A 19438-nucleotide genomic window follows, 5' to 3' on the forward strand; every position below is an offset into this window, starting at 1 on the left:
TTACAGTGACACATCAATCAGTAGAGTATTTATTTGTGTGAGTTCTGAAGGATTCCAGATTTATCACACTTAGTGCACAACTGTGTAGCAAGCTGACCCCCAAGATTAACTGTGCTGGGGCTGTCCCTTCCCAGCTCCTCGTGCCCACACCACCACCAGTGCTGGGGGAGGTGGGAAGCACCTGGCTGGAAAATGACACTCTCCTGCATCCCTCAGCCAGCACAGTGAGTTGGCAGTGCAGTCTCGTCTGCAAGGCAGGAAAGCGCTCCCTGTGGTGATACAGGTGTGTGGAGGAGAGGGTCCTCAGGGCTTTATGGCCCTCCCCAAGTCCCATAGCTACAGCAGTCATGGAGAGGGCTTGCACAGACTCCAGCCAGGAAGAACCGAAGCAGTAGGTCAGGATCTATCCCTGTGGGGAGACGCACATCATGTCCCATATACACTAGTCCACATGGATTTCCTCTGTAGTTATTTGGAACTTAGTGAAGTTCATGCAGTCTGGGGTACAGTGACCCTAAAGAAGCCACATAGCAAAGGTTCTGCTGCTTGGAGTTGCAGGGAGATGTGGTGAGGAGAAGGAAGCAGACCCCAAGCACACAGGGCACTGCTGTAACTGGAGATTGAGGAAGAGCACGTGCCTCCATGCGGCCTCCAAGGTCTGGTTACTGTCACAGTGCCCAACCCAAAGATCCCACCTCTCCTCCAAGAGTGGTTCTTGTACCTCCATTACACCTGACAGCACGGGAAGGTGCAGGGAGGAGTCTTGAGATGTCATAATGGATGTGCCCTAAAGGAACATACCCCCAAAACTGCCAGCATGCCACCTAGTCCCTCTTGCTAGCTGTCCTCTTCCCATGAGTCTCCCCAGAAGAAAAGCAGAACAGCCCCAGTCATTCTGTGACTGATCCTGGTCACTGCTCACCTCAGAGCTTTTCTGTGTCCCAGAAAGCTCAAGAATCAGGTTTGCATTTTGTGTTTGCTCTTCAGCAGCTCTGGAAAGGAGCGGCCCTGAAGCCCAGGAACGACAGCATCCCTGGGTTCCTCCTGATGTTCCTTCCCCCTGGTGTAATTCATCATGGGCAAGGCCAGAGGATGAGATGAAGAGCTGCTTTCTGCCTTCACTCCAGGGCAGGGAGCCAGGAGGTGAGCAGCTGGAAGCAGCTCTGATGGCTGGCTGGTGAACAACCTGCCAAAAGGGGAAGCAGCCCTGTGGCCAGTGACAGCCACTTCCAGAGATACTCCTGTGCAGTATCTGGGACAGCCCAACACCCGTGGGACTGCTGCCAGCACCCAGGGGCTCCACAGCAGTTCTTTGCAGGGAGGAACATAGCAGTTCTTCCATGTGCCCAAGATTTCACAGCCAGAACTGAAAGGTGACAAACTTTAAGGGATGGGGCTTTGGAAGGAGAGACCTCCTTCCTACCTAACACCAATGACTGTTCACATGAGAATGTAATAAAACAGCTTCAGCACCTCCATACAATTTGCATTTGGATGCATTGGATGTGGTGGTCGAAGTGAAAACATCTCCCTCTGATTTTCTGAGCTGTCCTTGTAAGGCAGCTGCATTGAAGAATAATCAGTGCCATTTATGAGTCAGCACAAAACAAGCTGCATCGGGGGAAAAGAAGTCATTTCACTGTGTTTCAGTCCCTTCAGCTCATAATGGGCCACTGGGATGGAAAAGGTGAACCCACTGACCTTTGTGCTGCTTGTGCTGCTGCTGTGCCCCGAGCTGAAGCAATAGAGTGCTGTAAGGAGCCCCACACCACAGGCACCAAGTGGCACCACAGGCAAAGCACCACTTTCTCACAGCTAACAGTTTCACCAAGATTTTATCCTGCCAGTTGTGCTGACAGAGCATGAAGATGTTCATTGTGTTTGGTGCTGTGCTTCAGCAGCAGCACTCTGCACAGGATGAAATGGCCATGGAGCCAAGCAGCAGCAGCACCACATGTCCTTCTAGCAAAGATCTCCTTTGCCACCTGAGACTCAGAATGGGGCTGGATGTCCCTTCCATAGGAGCAGATGGGGCAGGCAGAAAGCCTAGCAGAAACACAGCTCTGCACCCACCCGTGGCTGCCCTCAGGATGCCAAGCAGATGCAGTCTCACAGCCATACGGACGCTAGCAGACAGAAAGTGTCATTTCCTGCTCTGAGCTTCATAACCCAGCCCAGCTGCGTCCAACTGCTGCTCTCTGCCTCCAGGATATCCCAATGGCCCACGAGGGATGGTTCCCAGCTCACAGTGACCCTCACACCATGTCCAAGTACTGGGGACAGTGCTGATGGTCTGGGGCAAGCCCACAGCAGAGAAGGAACAACTGCAGTGCTTGTGGTGGCTGGCTGCCCCTGGAGACACAAAGGTGTATCAGTGCTGTTTCCACGGCCTTTGTGGTCTGTTTCACTCCAAATCAAAAAGCAGGAACTCTGCCTTCCACCAGGTTGAAAAGCTTCCATCCTTTTTGATCTCCTGCTTCCCGAGGCTTCGCTCCTCCCACTGGTAGCACTCCGCAGCAGGAAGCTGTTTGCTGCTGTGTGTCACTGCTGAGCAGGTTTCCTGTGCACAGCCGTCACAGCCCAGAGAAGCACAGCGGTAGCTCCAGCGATGGAGGGTTCTCTGGACACGTGGCTGAGCCAATGATCCTGGTGCCATTCAGTGCGTCTCATGTTCCTTATCATGAGGAATCTCTGCTGAAAACACTGCACTCCACCACAACATCCGTCTCGGCACTACCACTGCTCCTTTGTGTGGGTGCCAGGGCACAGAGACAGTGGGCCACATGTGACACCAAATTCTACCCAAGAGCTTGAGATGACCACGTGTAGATCTACAATGCTATTTGCACACCTCATTATACAATCTACAAATGCTTTTTGGTGCACAAAGGGCCCCTACTCCAAGAGCTTACATTCTACACGAAGAGAGAGACAGCTCCACCACCACACAGCCATCGCACCTACTGACAACCACAGACATTTCGGTCCTAAGTAGGACACGTCCCTCCCAATGAGGCCCAGCAACCAGCTGAACTGAAGGCAGGTATCTGTGGGAGGATGAGAGGTGCACCTCTCCCACCTCCAGACCCTGACAGAGGGCTGTGGGGAGAAATCCAGATAGTTGCAGTGCTGGGACAGAGCACAGCACCAGTTCTGAGAGGAGATATTGGTTGGTGGGCTCACACCGTGGTGAGGCACACCTTCCACACTGCTCCCCAAAACCTCGCCGGATGCTGGTGTGCCCCATGCACATGTCAGGATCCCATCAGCATCACTACACAATGCAGCCATCTCTGCAAGGCTACCCAAGGAGGGTTTTAAGGCTTTGAAGTGTAAGGCAACTCTGAGGCTCTCTGTGTGCCCCAAAGCCCCCAGCTTTGCTCCAAAGGGATCCCAGCCCCCACAGAGGTTCCCCAAGGACAGAGGGGACGTGGAAGGGGAAGGCCCCAAACTCAAGGAGCATGGGGAAGCAAGAGAGGGCTGCATTTCTGTAGAGGATTTGGAAAGCATCCTCAAAGAGAATCCAGGTCCCTGACCTGCCCTCCAGGATCATTTACTTTTATCAAGCAAACAAACAAAGGCTGTTTGCTGTCTGAATTACATCTGTTAAAAACCTCAGATAAGACTTTGGTTAAGTCTCCTCTCCATTTGTCAATCTTGGAAATTAGAGACTGAGACTATAATTAAATACCAGTGGGTCACTTAGTTCTTCCATTCTCCACCTTCTTTCTTTGCTTCTGACCCTCCATTTACAGTCCACCCTTTGGGCTTCGCAGGGGGCCCACAGCTCAGCTCGAAAGTGGATTGTCCCTCCTGGGCTCCAGGTTCTCTGAAATGTCTTCCAACTCATCCAGGATATCGGAGAAATACGGCCTCTTAAATGCTTCCACCTAGAATGAGAAGGGAGAACTGAAGAGAACATCTCGGACAGGTGGGTACAGTGCAACAGCTCTCCCAGGTCCCCCACGGCCAAACAGCACTCACCCAGCACCAGAACTGCCCAGACTGTGCACCTGCACACAGACCTTTCTGGCATCACACGCTGAAAAGCTGGCCTGACGTCTCCTGATGTCAGTGGTGTGTGAGAACTGCTCAGCCCAAAGGCAGCCTGAGCAGAGCAGGATCAGGGGAAAGGCTAAGGGGCAGGGGGAGATGTCTCCTCCCCAGTCCTCCTAGTGCCACTGGGGTGTTCCCAAGGCTGGAGTTCATGCCTTTTCCTTTTGAAGGACAGTGAGGTCCAGATCTCCACGCACTCCTTACAAGAGAAAACCCAGTGACATAGTGGGGGCACCCCTTAGTCCAGGTCATCCCACTGTGCTGCCCTGAGGCTGCCCAGCCCTGGAAGAGCCACACCAGCCCCCACTCCAACCTGGGCACAGAGCAGTCCCAGCAACACTTTAGCAAAGGCCGTCACCAAACACCTCGCTTCGGGGGATGTCTGTCAGAGCTACAACACCCACACACAGATCACAGCCAGTTACTGCACCACTTGTGCTCTGACTCAGGGTAAGTTACTCACGAGGAACAGGCAGGACTCACCCGACAGCAACAGGCAGCAAGGTCCAGCACCTGCCGGGGGCATCCGCTGACCATCCTGCAGAAGGCAGCGACATCCAGGCCGTAGTCCTGAGGGAAGGGGAGAGCGTGGGGCAGCAGTCAGCCTGGCAGGAGGGATGGGGCCTCCCCAGGAAAAGGAGGAAAACAGGCTCCTCTCTTGTTCTCCTGTTCAAGTGTGTCCCACCTACCCCTCACTTATGGAGATGGGGCTTGTCTGGGTTTTACACTCCTCTTAGCTGGAATGCCATCCTTTCACCTCCCAGCCACCAGGATAAAAGGCAGAAGGAGTATCTGGATGACCTTTTAGGTCCCCTCCCACCTAAGCCATGCTATGATTCTACATTCATAGATTAAAGCTTTTAGGGTCTCTATCACAGCTGTCTTCCTGATGGCTCTGCAAAGGTACCAGGGAACTATCAGCTCTGCCAGGAGGGCACAGTCACCACTAACAGAACAGGGAGATGTAGCAACACCCTTCTGCTGGCTCTGTGCTCTCCTGCAGTGCACCGTGTCCTCCTGGAAGAGCTCAGCAACCACCAGCACAAAGCAGAACCAGCATGTGGAGGACCCATCACTGGGCTGCAGACCATCCAGGCTTCCAATAGCTACTGAGAACCATGGGATTCACCAGCTGTTCCCATAGCTACAGCTCAGTCCCCCGAGGTGTCCCTGCTTGGTCATTCTCCTCTCCCTGCAAATGCAGAGGGAGCGTTTGTTCCTCTTCAGCCTCACAGCAGCGTGAAGGAATCTCTGAGCACTATGGGGTCTTTGCTCTTCATGGAAAGCAGCAATCTGCTCTTTTCTCACTGGATTTTTCACTCTTGTGGAAAATGCTTCCCTTTCTCACTTTGGAGGAGGGAAATATAAATATTGAAATAAAAAGGCCACATTTCTAGAGAAGCCAACTGTCTCCACATAACCTATGTATTAGCCTCAATGAATCTGAAAATACAGTAAGGCTGATCTGAAAGTACTGCCTCCTGTTTTATTATATTGGCCCACAGTGCCAGAAACAGATGTTGGTGGGATGGCAGCAGAGGCTGAACCTCCCCACCAATATCCCATTGTGTTGTTGCTGTGTGACAGATGGCAGCAGAGGGCACTTTGGCAGAATGGCACCTGACCTGGGAGTGCATATGGAGAAAATATATGGAATTGAATTCCTCCATGCAGAAAAAATGCCAATGGATGCCATTCACTGACACTTGTGAATGCTGATGGAGATCAAAGAGTCTATGTGAGCACAGTGAGGGGTGGGTGGTGCATTTCAGCAGTGGTGACAGCGACAGTGGTCACCTCCGCTGGTGTGGGTTTGTATAGCACAGTATGCACCTCTTGTTCATTGCTGGCAAAAATGCAGAGCTAATGGTGCTGCTACACTGAAAAACAGTGTTTTGTAGCTGAGAATTTGCTCTATCAAACAGTGTTGCTATGCTCACTGCATCTATTTAAATTTCCACGGAAACGAATAGGAGGCATTACTTTCAGATCAACCTACATACTCCTGTGATGACGGTTGTGTTTCATTTGCTGCTTCAGTGTAGATGTTGAAATGCCAATGCAAAACGGAGCATTTGGAATTAAGACCTCTAAACAAAAAGTTGCTTTTCGTTTTGTTGGTGCAACCAGAATTTTGATTCCGTTTGTGTACTGAACACTTTCTCATCAGATTTCCTCACAATTAAAACTCCGGAGTGACACCTCAGTGTGCACACATACATGCGTGCAAGTCCACATGGCCCAGAGAGAAGCTTCAGTCCAGAATCGTGGAGAAAATGCTGTTAAATTTGGCAGTGGGAATTATTACCTGAGTTCTGGGAAGTACTTCGGGATCCGCTGGGATCCTGCCCAGAATTTCACAGAGCACAATGCCAAAGGAAAACACATCCACCTGCAAGAAGGATGGGAGAGGTGGGCTCAGGCATGACAGAAGGCAAACTACAGGAAAGAGGAGCACCAACAGCAGCAGGTTCCTCCATCAGGGGATGCCCGCCGTCTCGCACAGGAGCTCTGCTGATGAGCCAGGAGCTGGAAGTGGTGCCGTACCTTCCGGTCGTAGGGCTCTCCCCGCAGCATCTCAGGAGCCATCCAGAAGGCAGAGCCCACCAGGGACAGCTTCCTCTCTGCATACTGCACAGGCAGCTCCACCACTTCTCTGGCCAGCCCAAAGTCCGCCACCAGCGCCTCGCGGCCACGTGGCGTCACTCGAATGAGGCAGTTCTGAAAGGAGACCATGGGGACACGGCGTGGGATGTGCCAGGGAAGGGGCCGGCTACTACAGAGCCCCGCTGCCCCGACAGGCCGCAACCTGAGCGTGCAGCGCAGGCCAGAGCTGAGCTGATCACATCCAAAGCCAGAAGTGGTGGGAAAGAGCTGTTCCTCAGCCCATCTCCATCAGTTCACTGCCCACCCCGTGCCCTCACAGTGCAGTCTGCCTGGCACCACGCGACCCTCAGCGCTGCCTCATCCTGACACATCTGCACTGAGATTCCCAAAGGCACGTGATATGGATACGGTGATCCACACCCTTTCATCTGAAAGAGGCCTAGAAACACGCATCAGCTTTGCTCAGTCAGCCCAAGGCAGGCAAATCACAGCCACCGCCCTACTCACTGCGCAGAGCTGTACACCCCTAATAATGCCTTCTGAAGGAATTTCTACAAAACTATCTTGAGGTTTCAGAAAAACCCCAGTGACTTTAACCTATTCAGATCCCTGGGTTTTACTCCTTGGCACCTGCTCCCACGGAGCCAGCAGAAACTGCAAACAGAGAATGGCTCCAATTGGAACGGCCCTCACAGCCCCAGCCCCAGCCCTGCCGTGGGTTGGCTGCCTCTCAGCTCAGTTTGCCCAGGGCCCATCCACGGCCTTGGGTACCTCCAGGGATGGGCACCCAGAGCTCTGGGCAGCAGTGCTGGGGCCTCGCTGCCCTCTGGGTAAAGGATTTACCCCACATCTAACTTAAATCTTGCCTCTTTTAGCAGATGGCTCCGGTTCTCACTAACAACCAGACACAAGGTAAAGGTTCCCATCAGTTCAGCCCCCCTCCCAGCAGGTTTCCCAGGTTTCTCCAGTACAAATCTCTTCCAGGGCTGCACCTCTGCAGTGACACTGAAAGGTGAGGTGCAGCCCACCAGCACTCTCTGCTTTCCACAAGCAGGCTCTGAGCTCATCGGTCATCACCAAATGGGAAATTGCACCTCAGATGGCTTCAGAGCTCACACAGCAGGTAAGCTGTGGTCAAAGCAAACTGGGCTACTGCCTTGTCTTTCCTGAATTTTGTGGCTTCGTGGTTTGGAACAGAAACAAGCAAACGGTCTGAGGTTACAAAGATAGGTTTGCTTCTTGTACTGATGTCTTTCAGAACTGTACTGCTTGAATGGCTTCCACACTGCCAAGCTCCACCAATAACTCAGTTTCCCTTACCAAGCTCACAGAGCTCTAACAAAAATAGTGTGTAAGAGATACACCACCAACCACCCAGCAATGACTGCGAGCACCTGAGGGCTCCACATCTGTGCATCACTGAGGTCAGACACACCAGGCCAATGGCCAACCCCTCAGCTCATGCTTGCTGTGCAGCTTTTGCTGAAGGGAAATCAAAAAGTCATGGCCTCACCGCATTCCCACTGCCACATCGGTGTCAGAGGAAAGGCCTCACCATAGCCCTGTGCCCACCGACAAACCCGACAGTGACAAAGCCACAGTACTGTTCTTGTCTCCATCAAGCAGCAGCAGATCAGGGCAAAGGAGGGAAAAAAGAAGTGGAGGGCAAAAGAAGGAAAACATGTACATCTGGCAGAGCTTCCCTTGCAACTGTAGGCAGAGAATACCATGTTTGCATTGCACATGTTTGCATTTAGTTCCTTTTCTTACAGCAATAACATTAGGAGGAATGTATTTTTCTCTCTGTCTGGGCCTCCTCCTTGGGAAGCAATAAATACAGTGCCATGGCAGGTTTTACCAAGAAATCTTCCTTGCCCACAGCGCTATTCGTATGGAGCAGAGGACCCACAACCTGAGCTCTCCAGGTCACTGCCCTACATGGCCACTGTGGGGTCCCCCAACGCAGCTCCCTTCCAGCTGTGTACCTTGGAGTTGAGATCTCGGTGGTAGATGTTCTTGGAGTGCAGGTAGATCATACCCCTGGTGATGTCAGAAGCTAAGTCCACTTTCTCTTTCCATGACAAAGCGATGTCTTTGCTGGCTAGGAGCTCCTCCAGGCAGCCCCCATTCACATACTGTGAACAGACAAAAGGTGGCACCTGTGCAGCTGGACGCAGGGTGTCCTGGAGCCCCCCAGGTGTAGGAACAAAATAAGGCATCCCAGTGTCAGCCCAGGCTTTCCTTTCGGCCACAACACTGTGTCAGAGCCACCTCAAAGGCACTGCCAGGCTGCATCCCAATACACCTGCTCCTCTGCTCCCCCACACTGGCCTGTCCTGGTTCTCTGGTGGTACTGGGCCACCACAAAACCCTTTATGGCCACTCTGCCTGAACCTCACCGCCTCATAGTGCCTGTGCCCAGCTCCAGCCGTGAGAGGTTGTGGGGCAGAGCGGACCAGAAGCCTCCTCAAGGCAGTCTGCTCATCCGAAGTCACTCACAGCTCTCTGCCTGCCCAAAGCACACTTAAAGGCAATAAACTTTTACCTCCAGAATTGGGTACAGCTTGTCATCCTTTACGCATATCCCAAGGTACCTAAGCAGAAGGATGCACCAAAACAAAGAAAACAAGCCATCAAGGTTCCATTCGATCCCTCCCCACAAAACTGCCACAGAGACACTGAGGCAGCTCCAGCCCCCACGAGTGCCCCTGCTCATGGCCAGAGGTCATGCCCACCTGACGATGTTGGGGTGGGACAGCTTCTGCAGCAGGCTGATCTCACGCACTATCACCTCCTGGTCCACATCGTTCTTGTAGATCTTCACCACCATCACTTTACAAGCAGCAGCTTGGGTCACCTGGAGCCAAGGGTGGAGCAGGACATGTGTCAGCCTCCAGGTGTCTGCCAGCCCCTCCAGACAGCTGCACACCTTCCCAGCCAAAGCTCTGGCTCTTGTTTCCCTGCTGCCCAGAGCTTTCAACAGCCACCAGCAAAGGGCAAGGTGCTGTCCTTCCCACACCAGTTTCACTTTGCAACACCTGACGTGGTGACTGGGGACAGCCAGCTCCCTCCTGCCCCAGCACACCAGAACACTCAGCCAAAATTTGAGTCACTTTGGCTGGAGCAGTTTCTCAACCCACACTGAGTTACTGAAGAGCTGACCTTCTCCCCTCCCCTTACTGCAGTGCCCCACCTGTCCATCTCCCCCTCTCCCTCCTGCCTGGATCTCATCACTGCTGCTCACACTGCACGTCCCCACTGCCACCTGAGCCTACATTCCACTTCTCACTTAGAGCTTTGGGGCTTTTTTGTTTGTTTTGATAGTGGAATAGCTCAAACACAGCCTGAGGTGGCTTCACAGCAGCAGTCTGAGTCCCATAGCATCACCCACTGCTCTCTTTATGTCTGCTTTATGGCTAAGGTGACCAGCAGAGGTGAGGAGAACACAGAGCTGCATGTTAAGACCTTGCTGAGCTGAAAGGAGTGAAAGGCTTAGTCTTAGTTACCACCAGGACCACAAAACAAATCATCTCAGAAGTAACGCAAGCTGCTGCCTCCTTCCTGATAGAACACAGCCTGGCAGCAGTCTGCAAAGGCCAAAAAGGGAGCAGGGCTCTGACAGCATCCCCTGATGGGACACTGTCACCACACCGACTTGCTTCTCAGGTGTCACCAATTATTAGCCATAACCACACAGCTGTAAATACAAAAGATGCAATGGATCACAGCTGAAGTTCAGCCCACAGGGTCTCACACAATGTGTGTCTTCAGTGGGGTGCAAAGCTGTTTTTCCTTCTTCCAAACTGGAGCTGCCCAGCCCAAGTCACCAGGAATCAGACTTCAGGTGACACCAGCCTCCTGCAGAGGCCTATTCCAAGCACACGGCCCCAGCGTTTGGTTCCTGCCAACCCAGAGCATCCCTCAGCCTGCCCCAAATGGCAGCCATGCAGTGCATCGTTCCCTGAGCAGAAGGCCGTGCCAGACCTCTCAGCCTGAATCCCTGTGCACATGCAAGTCCGTGCACAGCCAGCCTGCACACCAGGGACCCCAAGTGCAGGCTGAACCAGAGGACAAGGGCAGCACAGGCAGCATGCAACCCCTCTGTGCCAGCACCGCAGGGCCAGGAGCTGGTGTCCGTGCCGGGGGAGCACTTTGGAAAACAGCAGCTGTGGGCAGAGGGCCCTCTGGCCATCCATCCCTGTGGTGCTTCCCAGCAGGAGCGCTGCTGCTCAGAGCTGAGACTGCCCGACCCCAGAGGAACGCCGGTAACCAGAGCGTCCAGCAGCGGTGATGCTCAGTCCCCAGCAAATGTCAAGTCCCAACAAAGGCCTTGCCTTATTCCAAGTCCTCCTCCACTGTCTTCTATGTGAGCCACAACATTTCACTCCAACTTTACTTTTTGACATTTCCTTTTCACCTTCTACTGTGGAAAGTCATTGCATTTTCACTCAAAACCCACATCTCCAGCTGCAGCTGACCAAGGTAAAGGCACCGGTGCAGCCAGACCCAGCTTGTCTCCACTGGATCCGTACCACATCCCAGCAAACAAGCTCTGTGCCAGCAGCCACGATGGGGAGGAGGAGGATGTGGGCAGAACCGGGGGCACTGTACTCTCTGAGATGCTGCCTCACTTGCTAGGTCTTCTCCTCCTTTTGCTGCTCAAAGAGATGACTGAGGGTTGCAGGGAAGGAGCTCCAGGCCCCATCCACCCCCCCAAGATGAGCAGTGGTGCGATGCTACAGCACTTCTGGGCTGAAGAGCAGCACTGGAGAGGGAGAGGAGCAAAGCGAGTGGCACACTGGTTCTGTGCTTCCTGAGAGAGGGTTAAAGACGCTCTCTGAGTAAAGGATTTCCAGCTCACATCTCACCTCAATCACCCCCTTCTAGCTTAAAGCCATCCCCCCTTGTCCTATCGCTCCCAGACCACATACAGTTGCTCTCCCCCATTTCTGAGTCCTCCCAGAGCAGCCGCCTCACCGCCCCGGCCGGCCCAGCACTCTCACCTTGTACACCTTGGAGAAGAAGCCGCTCCCAACCAGTTCGGCGCTGAAGCTTTCCCAGAACTCCAGCCTCCGGACGGCCGTGCGCAGCCTCTGCCAGCGGTCCATGTGGCAGCAGGTGTCCGACGATTCGCCATAGTGCCGCGCCACCCCGGAGGGCTCCGGCGCCAGCAGCCCCGCCTCGCACATCGCGGGGCAGCAGCTGAAATGCAGTGCGTTCCGCGCGGAGCCGACGGCAGCGCGTGTGCTCCAACCCAACTCCTGCACAGGGAAACAGAGCTGGACAAAGCCGCAAGAACAGAGGGAGAGCAGACACGCCATGCCACGCTGCGCCCCAGAGCACACGTCGCCCACGGGCACTATCTCTGCGATGAGGTGCTCTGGGCTCAGGCCTGCCTCAGGTAGGCTGCATTCAGACTCCTTCAGACGAGAATTTAAAGATGTCACATTAACATACATTCACTCATACCTTCTGCAGGTCCAGAACAGCTGCAGCCCAAGGAAAACCTGGGGAACACTGCCTGACCTGACCACCTCACACTGGGCTACAAGCCACCGCATCGGAACTGTGCTCCTAACGCAGGTCATGTGGCACTGACGAACGCCACATTCATTACTGCAGACCTCCAGACAGGCCTTCTCCTCAGCGTGCCAATGCACAACGTGGACCTTAAAAGGGTCCTGGCTCAGTGGGTGCCCTCTGTCCATTAGAAGCCCTAGGAATGACATTAGGGGGAAACGCCCCAGTAACTCCCTGCCTCTCTGTGTATCCCAAATCTGTCTCTAAATCCCCAGATCCCTCTATTAAATTGTCTCACTTCTCCACTTACACTTTCTCGACAGCCCTCTCCCCCCAGGCCCTTTCTGCCTTTGTCAGGACCATATTCAGACCTCCGAAGCAGTGCCACCCCTACTTCCCCGCTGCATCGCTTTCCCCCAGATGCAGGGAAGACAAATACAGGGGAAGTGGAAAATGGGATTCTGAGGCTGACGTCTGAGCAAAAACTACCTCGCAAGCCACCGGTGCTCAATAGAGCTGTCTGAGCATTTTCCCCTCTCAGAACATGCTCAGACCATAACCAAAGAAGACAAGTCGGCAGAAGGGTGACTCTCCAAAGCTTCCAGCTGAAGCCAAGGAAGCTCTGCCCTCCCCAGGCTCCCGTCCCAGGTCTCACACCGCAACACTCACGCCAACCTCCCCACCCTCCTGCAGCCCTGCAGCTGAGATGCAAGGAGAGAGCTGCCAAGGGAGCGTGAGGGCAGGAACTCGCCCTCCCTGCCTGCAGGGTGCCCACACAGGCACACACAGCCCTCCAGCCAAGCAGGCTGCGGGGAGCTGCCCCTGCCACGGGAACGGTGTTCTTCCCACAGCCCCCTCTGTTCCCTGCTTTTCCCACGTACCATCTCCTCCTGCCATGACCCAGTTCATCAATTGCCCCTTTGTCCACAGAAGAATCCCCACAATGCCCTCGGCTAGCTGGGATGCCCCGAGCGTTATGCCAGCGAGTGGGAGCCAAGCCTTTATTTTCTTCCCAGAAACGCGTTTGTCCCCAGATGAAGGCTGACACATAGTAGGCTGGGGAAGAAAACAGCCTTCCAAAATGCCAAGATTTATGTCACGGCTTCTTTGGACCCAGGGGAGTGGGGGACGTGGAGCATTGAGGCTTTTCTCAGGCCAGCAGGGCTGAGCGCATCCCCAAAGGGTTTGGAGCACCCAAAGCTGTGTGCTTGGCTGATGGGCACTACATGGGCACAGTTGCTCGCATTCTGCAAAGCAAACCTGAGGCACAGCCCTCCTCTGGGATTTCTCCTTCTACAGGTGCTGGGACACCCGAGCATCCCAACAGACCCTGGCTGTCCTGCAAGCCTGCAAACCCCAGGCCGCAAATCCCCCTTCCACACATGTGGTTAGGGAGGAGCTCCACGCAAAGGCAGCCTGCAGAGGATGCAACAGGGTGCTCCCCTCCTCCACAGAGCAATAATGGAGTCACAGAATGGCTCAGGTTGGAACGGACCTTAAAGACCATCCAGTTCAATGCCCCTGCTGTCGGCTGGGTGCCCCCACAATCAGGCTGCCCAGAGCCACGTGCGTGGCCTTGGGCACCTCCAAGGACCACCAATCCCCAGCTTGGACACATCTACACACACTGAACCAAGTCCCACTTTAAATGGTTTCCATAAAACCAATAAATACTCCTCAGGTCCAAACATACTGAGATTTCAGGGCAGCTGAGATGCAGTCTGGCTTCCAGCAAGGTTAAGGATCCGGGTACTATTTCAGTGTTATTTCATGGAGAATTTAGCTGTTTCACACCAAGTTTCAGCAGAGATTTACCAAACCACCTATGGAGGTCCCTGCATGGATGCCTCCCAGCAGCACTTCCCATGCACACAAAGTGCCAAACCACTGCCCATCTGATGGGAAACCTGTGGGGGGTTTGAAGGAAGAGAAACGTGACAAAAATCAAAGGAAAACACTCCCCGGGACAGTCAGCAGCAAAGGCTTTGATTGAGCTTGCTTTGCAAAATGGTGACTGATGAGGCACACAGATCCCTTTGAAACAGAAATGGTGGAGAAGGAAGAAAAAATGCCGTAACAGCTCAGCAGTCACAAGGCCAATCCCACATGACTCCCACTAAAAACACTGAACAGGACCACCACCAAACACTGTGATGCACATGCCCCGTCTGGGGGATGTTTAGGAGGTACGAACAGGGCTTTGCTCCCTGGGAGCCGGGTGGGGAGTGACTCGGTTTTACAGGTGGAAAGCCATCAGAAAAGAGCTCGGTGACAGAAGTGCCCAAGGCACTGCTCGGGAGAGGACCTGAGCCCTGTGGTACACCTACATCTGTCCCTCGGAGATGGGGGAACAAGACAGGTGAAGCAGACAGCTGACACGGACCCACCTCCCACCGACTGCTGCATCTCCTCTATCAGTAGGTGATGGAAGAAGGGCCCCACGGGGCCAACACAGCCGCTGGCTGCACTGGGGCCAGGGACAAATGGAATGGACCACACAACCCTGCTCTTCTGAGGCCGTTCCTGGGAAAATGCTGAGCATGATAAACCAAGCTAAAGCTTCCAAGGTCTTTGAAACCTGCAGGTGGGCAGATGCTGTTTATCACTGTGTCTGTTCTCCTCCAGGAGATCATTCATTCATTACTCATTTGTTCCTCACAGCACTGCACCATCCCCAGTGCCTGCCTGACAAAGGGCTCTCTGCTGATATTAGCCCAAAGCCCCGTTTGCATCAGGATGGGCAGGAAGGAAGAACAGCATTGCATGACATGTCACTGTCCTGTTTCTATAGGAAAGCCACACAGTTGCACACTGCAGCTGAGATGGATGTGGAAAGTTGTGGGCACAGCACAGGGTGTTGGTGCCTGCAGAGCCACTCTGGAACCAGGGATGTTTGCACCAGGGCAAGAGCATCTGCCAGGCCTCATCTTTGACTCCAGATGGGCTTTCAGCCCCACATCAACTAAGAAATTATGAATTCCCATTGCCTTCAGGACGCAGCAATGCAACATGCTACATCCTCCAACGATAGGACAAGAGGTGATGGCTTCAAATTGTGCCGGGGAGGTTCAGGTTGGATGTTAGGAAACATTTCTTCTCCAAAGGAGTGGTCAGGCACTGGCACAGGCTGCCCAGGGATCACCGTTCCTGGAGGTGTTCCAGATTGGCAATTGGGAACATGGTTAGTGGGCAGGATTGGTGGCAGTGGGTTGGACTGGCTGATCTTACAAGTCTTTTCCAACCTTAATGATTCTATGCCTTTACTTTCAAGAGCCTACAGCAATGAGCAACCCACTGGATCTAGTCAAAACCGAAGGATAACAAACACCCTTGTCATGTGCCCCACTGACCCCAGTGCCCTTCCCTGCTCAGCAATGATCAAGTTCTGCAAAACCTAAAGCAAAAACAATGCACCTGTTCTGTTAAGATCATTCACCCTGTTCCCTTCCCAGACCACTTCTCCCATCTCCACATTTGCAGCTGTTAAAGGAAAAAGAAAGGCCAAAGGTCTGCAGAGAGGAGGCAGAAAGCTGTGCCTGGCCACACGGAGCCCAGCAACAGCAGCAGGCACGCAGCACAGCAGGCGACTGAATGTTAAAACCCAATTCAGCACTGCCGGGGGAATTGGACTCACGTTTCCTAGCCCTGCCTCCAGCGGAGGATACATGTGCCACCCTGAGGCGGCAGCTCCAGCGCAAGGGATAAGCCTGATCCACCATGAGAGGAAGGGCAAAGCTCCCCCCGGGGTGAGGCATGCCGAGACGCATCTGCTCCCTGCCTCTGCCGCTCGGCTGCCTCTAAATAGGGTCCTTAAGTGCCCCAAGCTTGTTCCCCCTAGCACATGTTCCACACTCCAGACCACGAAAGACCACGGTAAAAATCCAGCAGATAAAGCTGAGATCCAGTTAAGCATCTCAAACGTTATTTTTCCAAGCGGCAGCATTTAAAGAAGGCAGGTACCCCTGCTAGGGAAACCAATCGCTCTTGACCCCAACTGAACCAATTTTTCCATCCATAACAAGTAGTATTTGCACTACAACACATGAACACATTTCTAAAGGCAAGCAAGCTGCTTTCTCAGGCTCTGCATGAAGCAGCAGAGGCAGCGAACACCAGGAGCACCAACCCATCGCAGAGGACCATGGAAACTCAACCAGAGAACAGACTTGCACCTGAGATGACTGTTTTTGTAGCAACACACTGAAGCAGACTGAGTCCTCAGGCAATGCCAGCTCCACACAGATGTGAGCTACACCCTTTCTAGCCCTGGATTGCAAAGACCTTACTATTGCAAAGAGATGGGAAAACAGAAGGTAAATCATCCCAGGAAGACTCACAGCACACTGACTCTTTCCAAACTCACCCACTCATCACACCACACCGACACAGGTCGGAGCTGTCGGTGCACTTGGCATCGCAGGCAGCGCCAGCAGTGCCACCTTTCACTCGGCGCCCAGAGGTCTCCATCCATCACCTGTGGCCCTCTCAGCCACCATCGGACAGGGCAGGAGCCACAGAGCTGCGGTCCCAGAAAACCCAAACCCCACGGCCTTCCTGTGTACCAGCTTTCTTCCCCCAGCCTTCCAAACTGCCCACAGCCTGCCTTTAAATTAAAACCCCATGCAGTATCAGAGACGTCGCTCCGCACGGAGGGGCTGCAGCCGGGGAACTGCAGTCCAGCCCAGCTCAGCCCCACCGGGGCCACGCACAAAGCGGGCTCTCGAGCCCAGCATCACCTCTCCCGAGGCCGCCAGCCGGCAAGGCATCACTAACCAGCGGCCGCCCGCAGCCGGGTGACGGCCGGCACTCACCCACTCGCCCCGCAGCTCCTCCGCACCCGCTTCCTCGGACCGAGCAGCGCGGCGCGGCACAGCGCGGCACTGCCCCGCCTCACGCACTGCCGGCTGCGGCTCCTCCCTCCGTGCCCCCCGGAGGTGGAGGAGTTCCCCCCGCGCGGGGGCTGCGGGTCACCCCGGGACGAGGAGCGCGCAGCGGCACCCCCAGCCCGGACGCGCTGCGCCTGTAACGCGTCTGCCTCACGAGGACGCCGTTGTCGGACCCGACCGGTACATGGACCGGTACATACCCTTGCACCGGGACTACCCGGCACTCGCACGAAGCCAGAGCCCATGGAACCCCAGCTTGAGGAGAGTGCTTTCTCTTCCCATCTCTGGCAGCCGCTCACGTCTCCTCACCGGCTCTGCCTCCTGTCCGAGCCCCGGCCCGGCCCCGTAAGGATCCGGCTCTCCGTGGACCCGCAGGGCATCATCAGTGCAACCCCCCTCCTTGTGCAATGGGCACTGCAAACCCCGCGGCCAGAGCACCCAGCAGCCAGTGGGGTTATCCGCTGAGGGCAGGCCAACCAAATCTGGGTCACACGCCAGATGGAGGCAGCTGGGACAGGGGACACAGCTGGTGGCAATGGGGGCAGGTACCGGCACTGCGTATGGACACGTGCAAAGGAACATCTCACAGCTACAGATATCAAGAGAGCATTGACCAGCTCTCCCCAAACCCCAGCCACATCTTGCAGCCCCTTCTAACCCTATAAAACTATCCTTAACAAGGGGAGCAACAGAAGTCCCTTCCTTACAGGATGCTGCACAGCCACCTGGGAGTCACACAGCCATGTGATTCTGCAGAACACACCACCAAAAGCTGCTGCCGAGCAAAGGACAGCATTGAGATGTAACCGATAATTAAGACTCTTGAAGGCTTCTAGATACCTGATCTGAAGAGGGTTTAAAGCCCATTTACTGCTGTCTTGCAAACATGGTTGCTAAGCAGCAGCTGTAAGTACCATCTCCAGGAGCATGCCTCTGCTGCAGCACCAAGCAGAGGAGCAGCCAGCTCTGCCGTCACAGAGGAGAGTCAGGGCAGCAGCAAAAGCAGAGCTGCCCAGTGAGACCATGCTCAGCCAAACCAGGCTACAACTTCAAACTACACTGCTCCTACCAATCAGGGACGGTTTGGGGTACACCATCCTTGTAGCCAGCAGCAGAAATGCAAGCGATGCAAAGAGTAACAAGAAGGGATTCTGCAGGTACATTGGGCAAAAAATAAAAGACAAAGAGAGCGCACCCCCTCTGATAAAGGAGAAAGGGGAAATGGTCCAGGCAGAGGCCAGTGATGAGCGGCATTCCCCAGGGGGTCTGTCTTGGGATCAGTACTCTTGAACATCTTGATCAATGACTTAAATGATGGGATTGAGTGCACCCTCAGCAAGTCTGCAGACAGCACCAGAGTGGTGCAGCTGATACAATAGAAGGAAGAGATGCCACCCAGAGGGACCTGGACAGGTATGAAAGGTGGGCCCATGTAAACCTAATGAGGTTTAACAAGGCCAAGTGTGAGGTATTGCACTTGAGTTGGGACAATGTCAGATATGAGTACAGATGGGAGAAGAACTCCTTGAGAGCAGCCCTGCAGAGAAGGACTTGGGGGTCCTGGTGCACAAAGAGCTGGACACGAGCAGCAGTGTGCGCTCACAGCCCGGAAGGCCACCAGCGCCCTGGGCTGCACCCACAGAGGGCTGGCAGCGGGCAGGGAGGGGATTGTCCCCCTCTGCTCTGCCCTCGTGAGGCCCCATCTGCAGTACTGCGTCCAGGCCTGGGGCCCCCAGCACAGGAAAGACGTGGGGCTGTTGGAGCGGGTCCAGAGGAGGCCACGAGGACACTCAGAGGCTGCAGCACCTCTCCTGCAAAGACAGACCGAGGAGCTGGGGGTGTTCAGCCTGGAGAAGAGAAGGCTGCAGGGAGACCTTCCAGAAGTTGAAGGGAGCTTATAAGCAGAAGGGGAACCAATTTTTAACATGTGCAGATGGTGACAGGACTAGGGGGAATGGCTTTTAATGAAAAGAGGGGAAATTTAGGTTAGATGTTAGGAATAAATTTTTATTCAGAGAGTGCTTGGACTGAAACAGGTTACCCAAAGAAGTTGTGGGTGCCCCATCCCTGGAGGTGCCCAAGGCCGTGGATGGGGCACTGGGCAGCCTGAGTTGGGGAGGGCAGCCAGCTCATGGCAGGGGTGGGGATGGATGATCTTTAAGGTCCCTTCCAACCTGAGCCATTCTATGATCCTATTATGCTTCGGTGGTAAATCCCAGGCAAATCCCTTCTCATTGCAGTACAGGCTACAGGTACGGTGGCCTGCCTTGCTGCCCAGCCAGCACCATGCTCTCACCATCCCATCTCCCACTTGCTCCTTACAGGCCACCCATTAAGAGCAAATTACTCAGTGCTGGGGTAAAAGGAAA

The 19438-nt window shown here is 54.3% G+C and overlaps 1 protein-coding gene across 3 annotated transcripts in view; it reads right to left on the reverse strand.

Annotated features, from left to right (window-relative positions):
* The window catches only part of LOC427783 (dual specificity testis-specific protein kinase 1-like), a 24242-nt gene continuing 4804 nt past the window's right edge, over positions 1 to 19438 (reverse strand). For 2 of the 3 annotated variants that reach the window (XM_046901805.1, XM_003642267.6), the window contains exons 2-9: positions 11667 to 11924; positions 9399 to 9520; positions 9209 to 9257; positions 8649 to 8798; positions 6604 to 6777; positions 6365 to 6448; positions 4540 to 4626; positions 1 to 3890 (exon numbers count right to left, since the gene is read on the reverse strand). In XM_046901805.1, the coding sequence (XP_046757761.1) occupies positions 3789 to 3890; positions 4540 to 4626; positions 6365 to 6448; positions 6604 to 6777; positions 8649 to 8798; positions 9209 to 9257; positions 9399 to 9520; positions 11667 to 11924 (1026 nt within the window). In that variant the 3' untranslated portion in view covers positions 1 to 3788. Of the gene's footprint in view, positions 3891 to 4539; positions 4627 to 6364; positions 6449 to 6603; positions 6778 to 8648; positions 8799 to 9208; positions 9258 to 9398; positions 9521 to 11666; positions 11925 to 16994; positions 17076 to 19438 lie in introns of those variants that run through there. The other variant, XM_046901806.1, reaches the window with a different exon arrangement.

This window comes from Gallus gallus, chromosome 17 (genome assembly GCF_016699485.2).
Source record: "Gallus gallus isolate bGalGal1 chromosome 17, bGalGal1.mat.broiler.GRCg7b, whole genome shotgun sequence".
Lineage (NCBI taxonomy): Eukaryota > Metazoa > Chordata > Aves > Galliformes > Phasianidae > Gallus > Gallus gallus.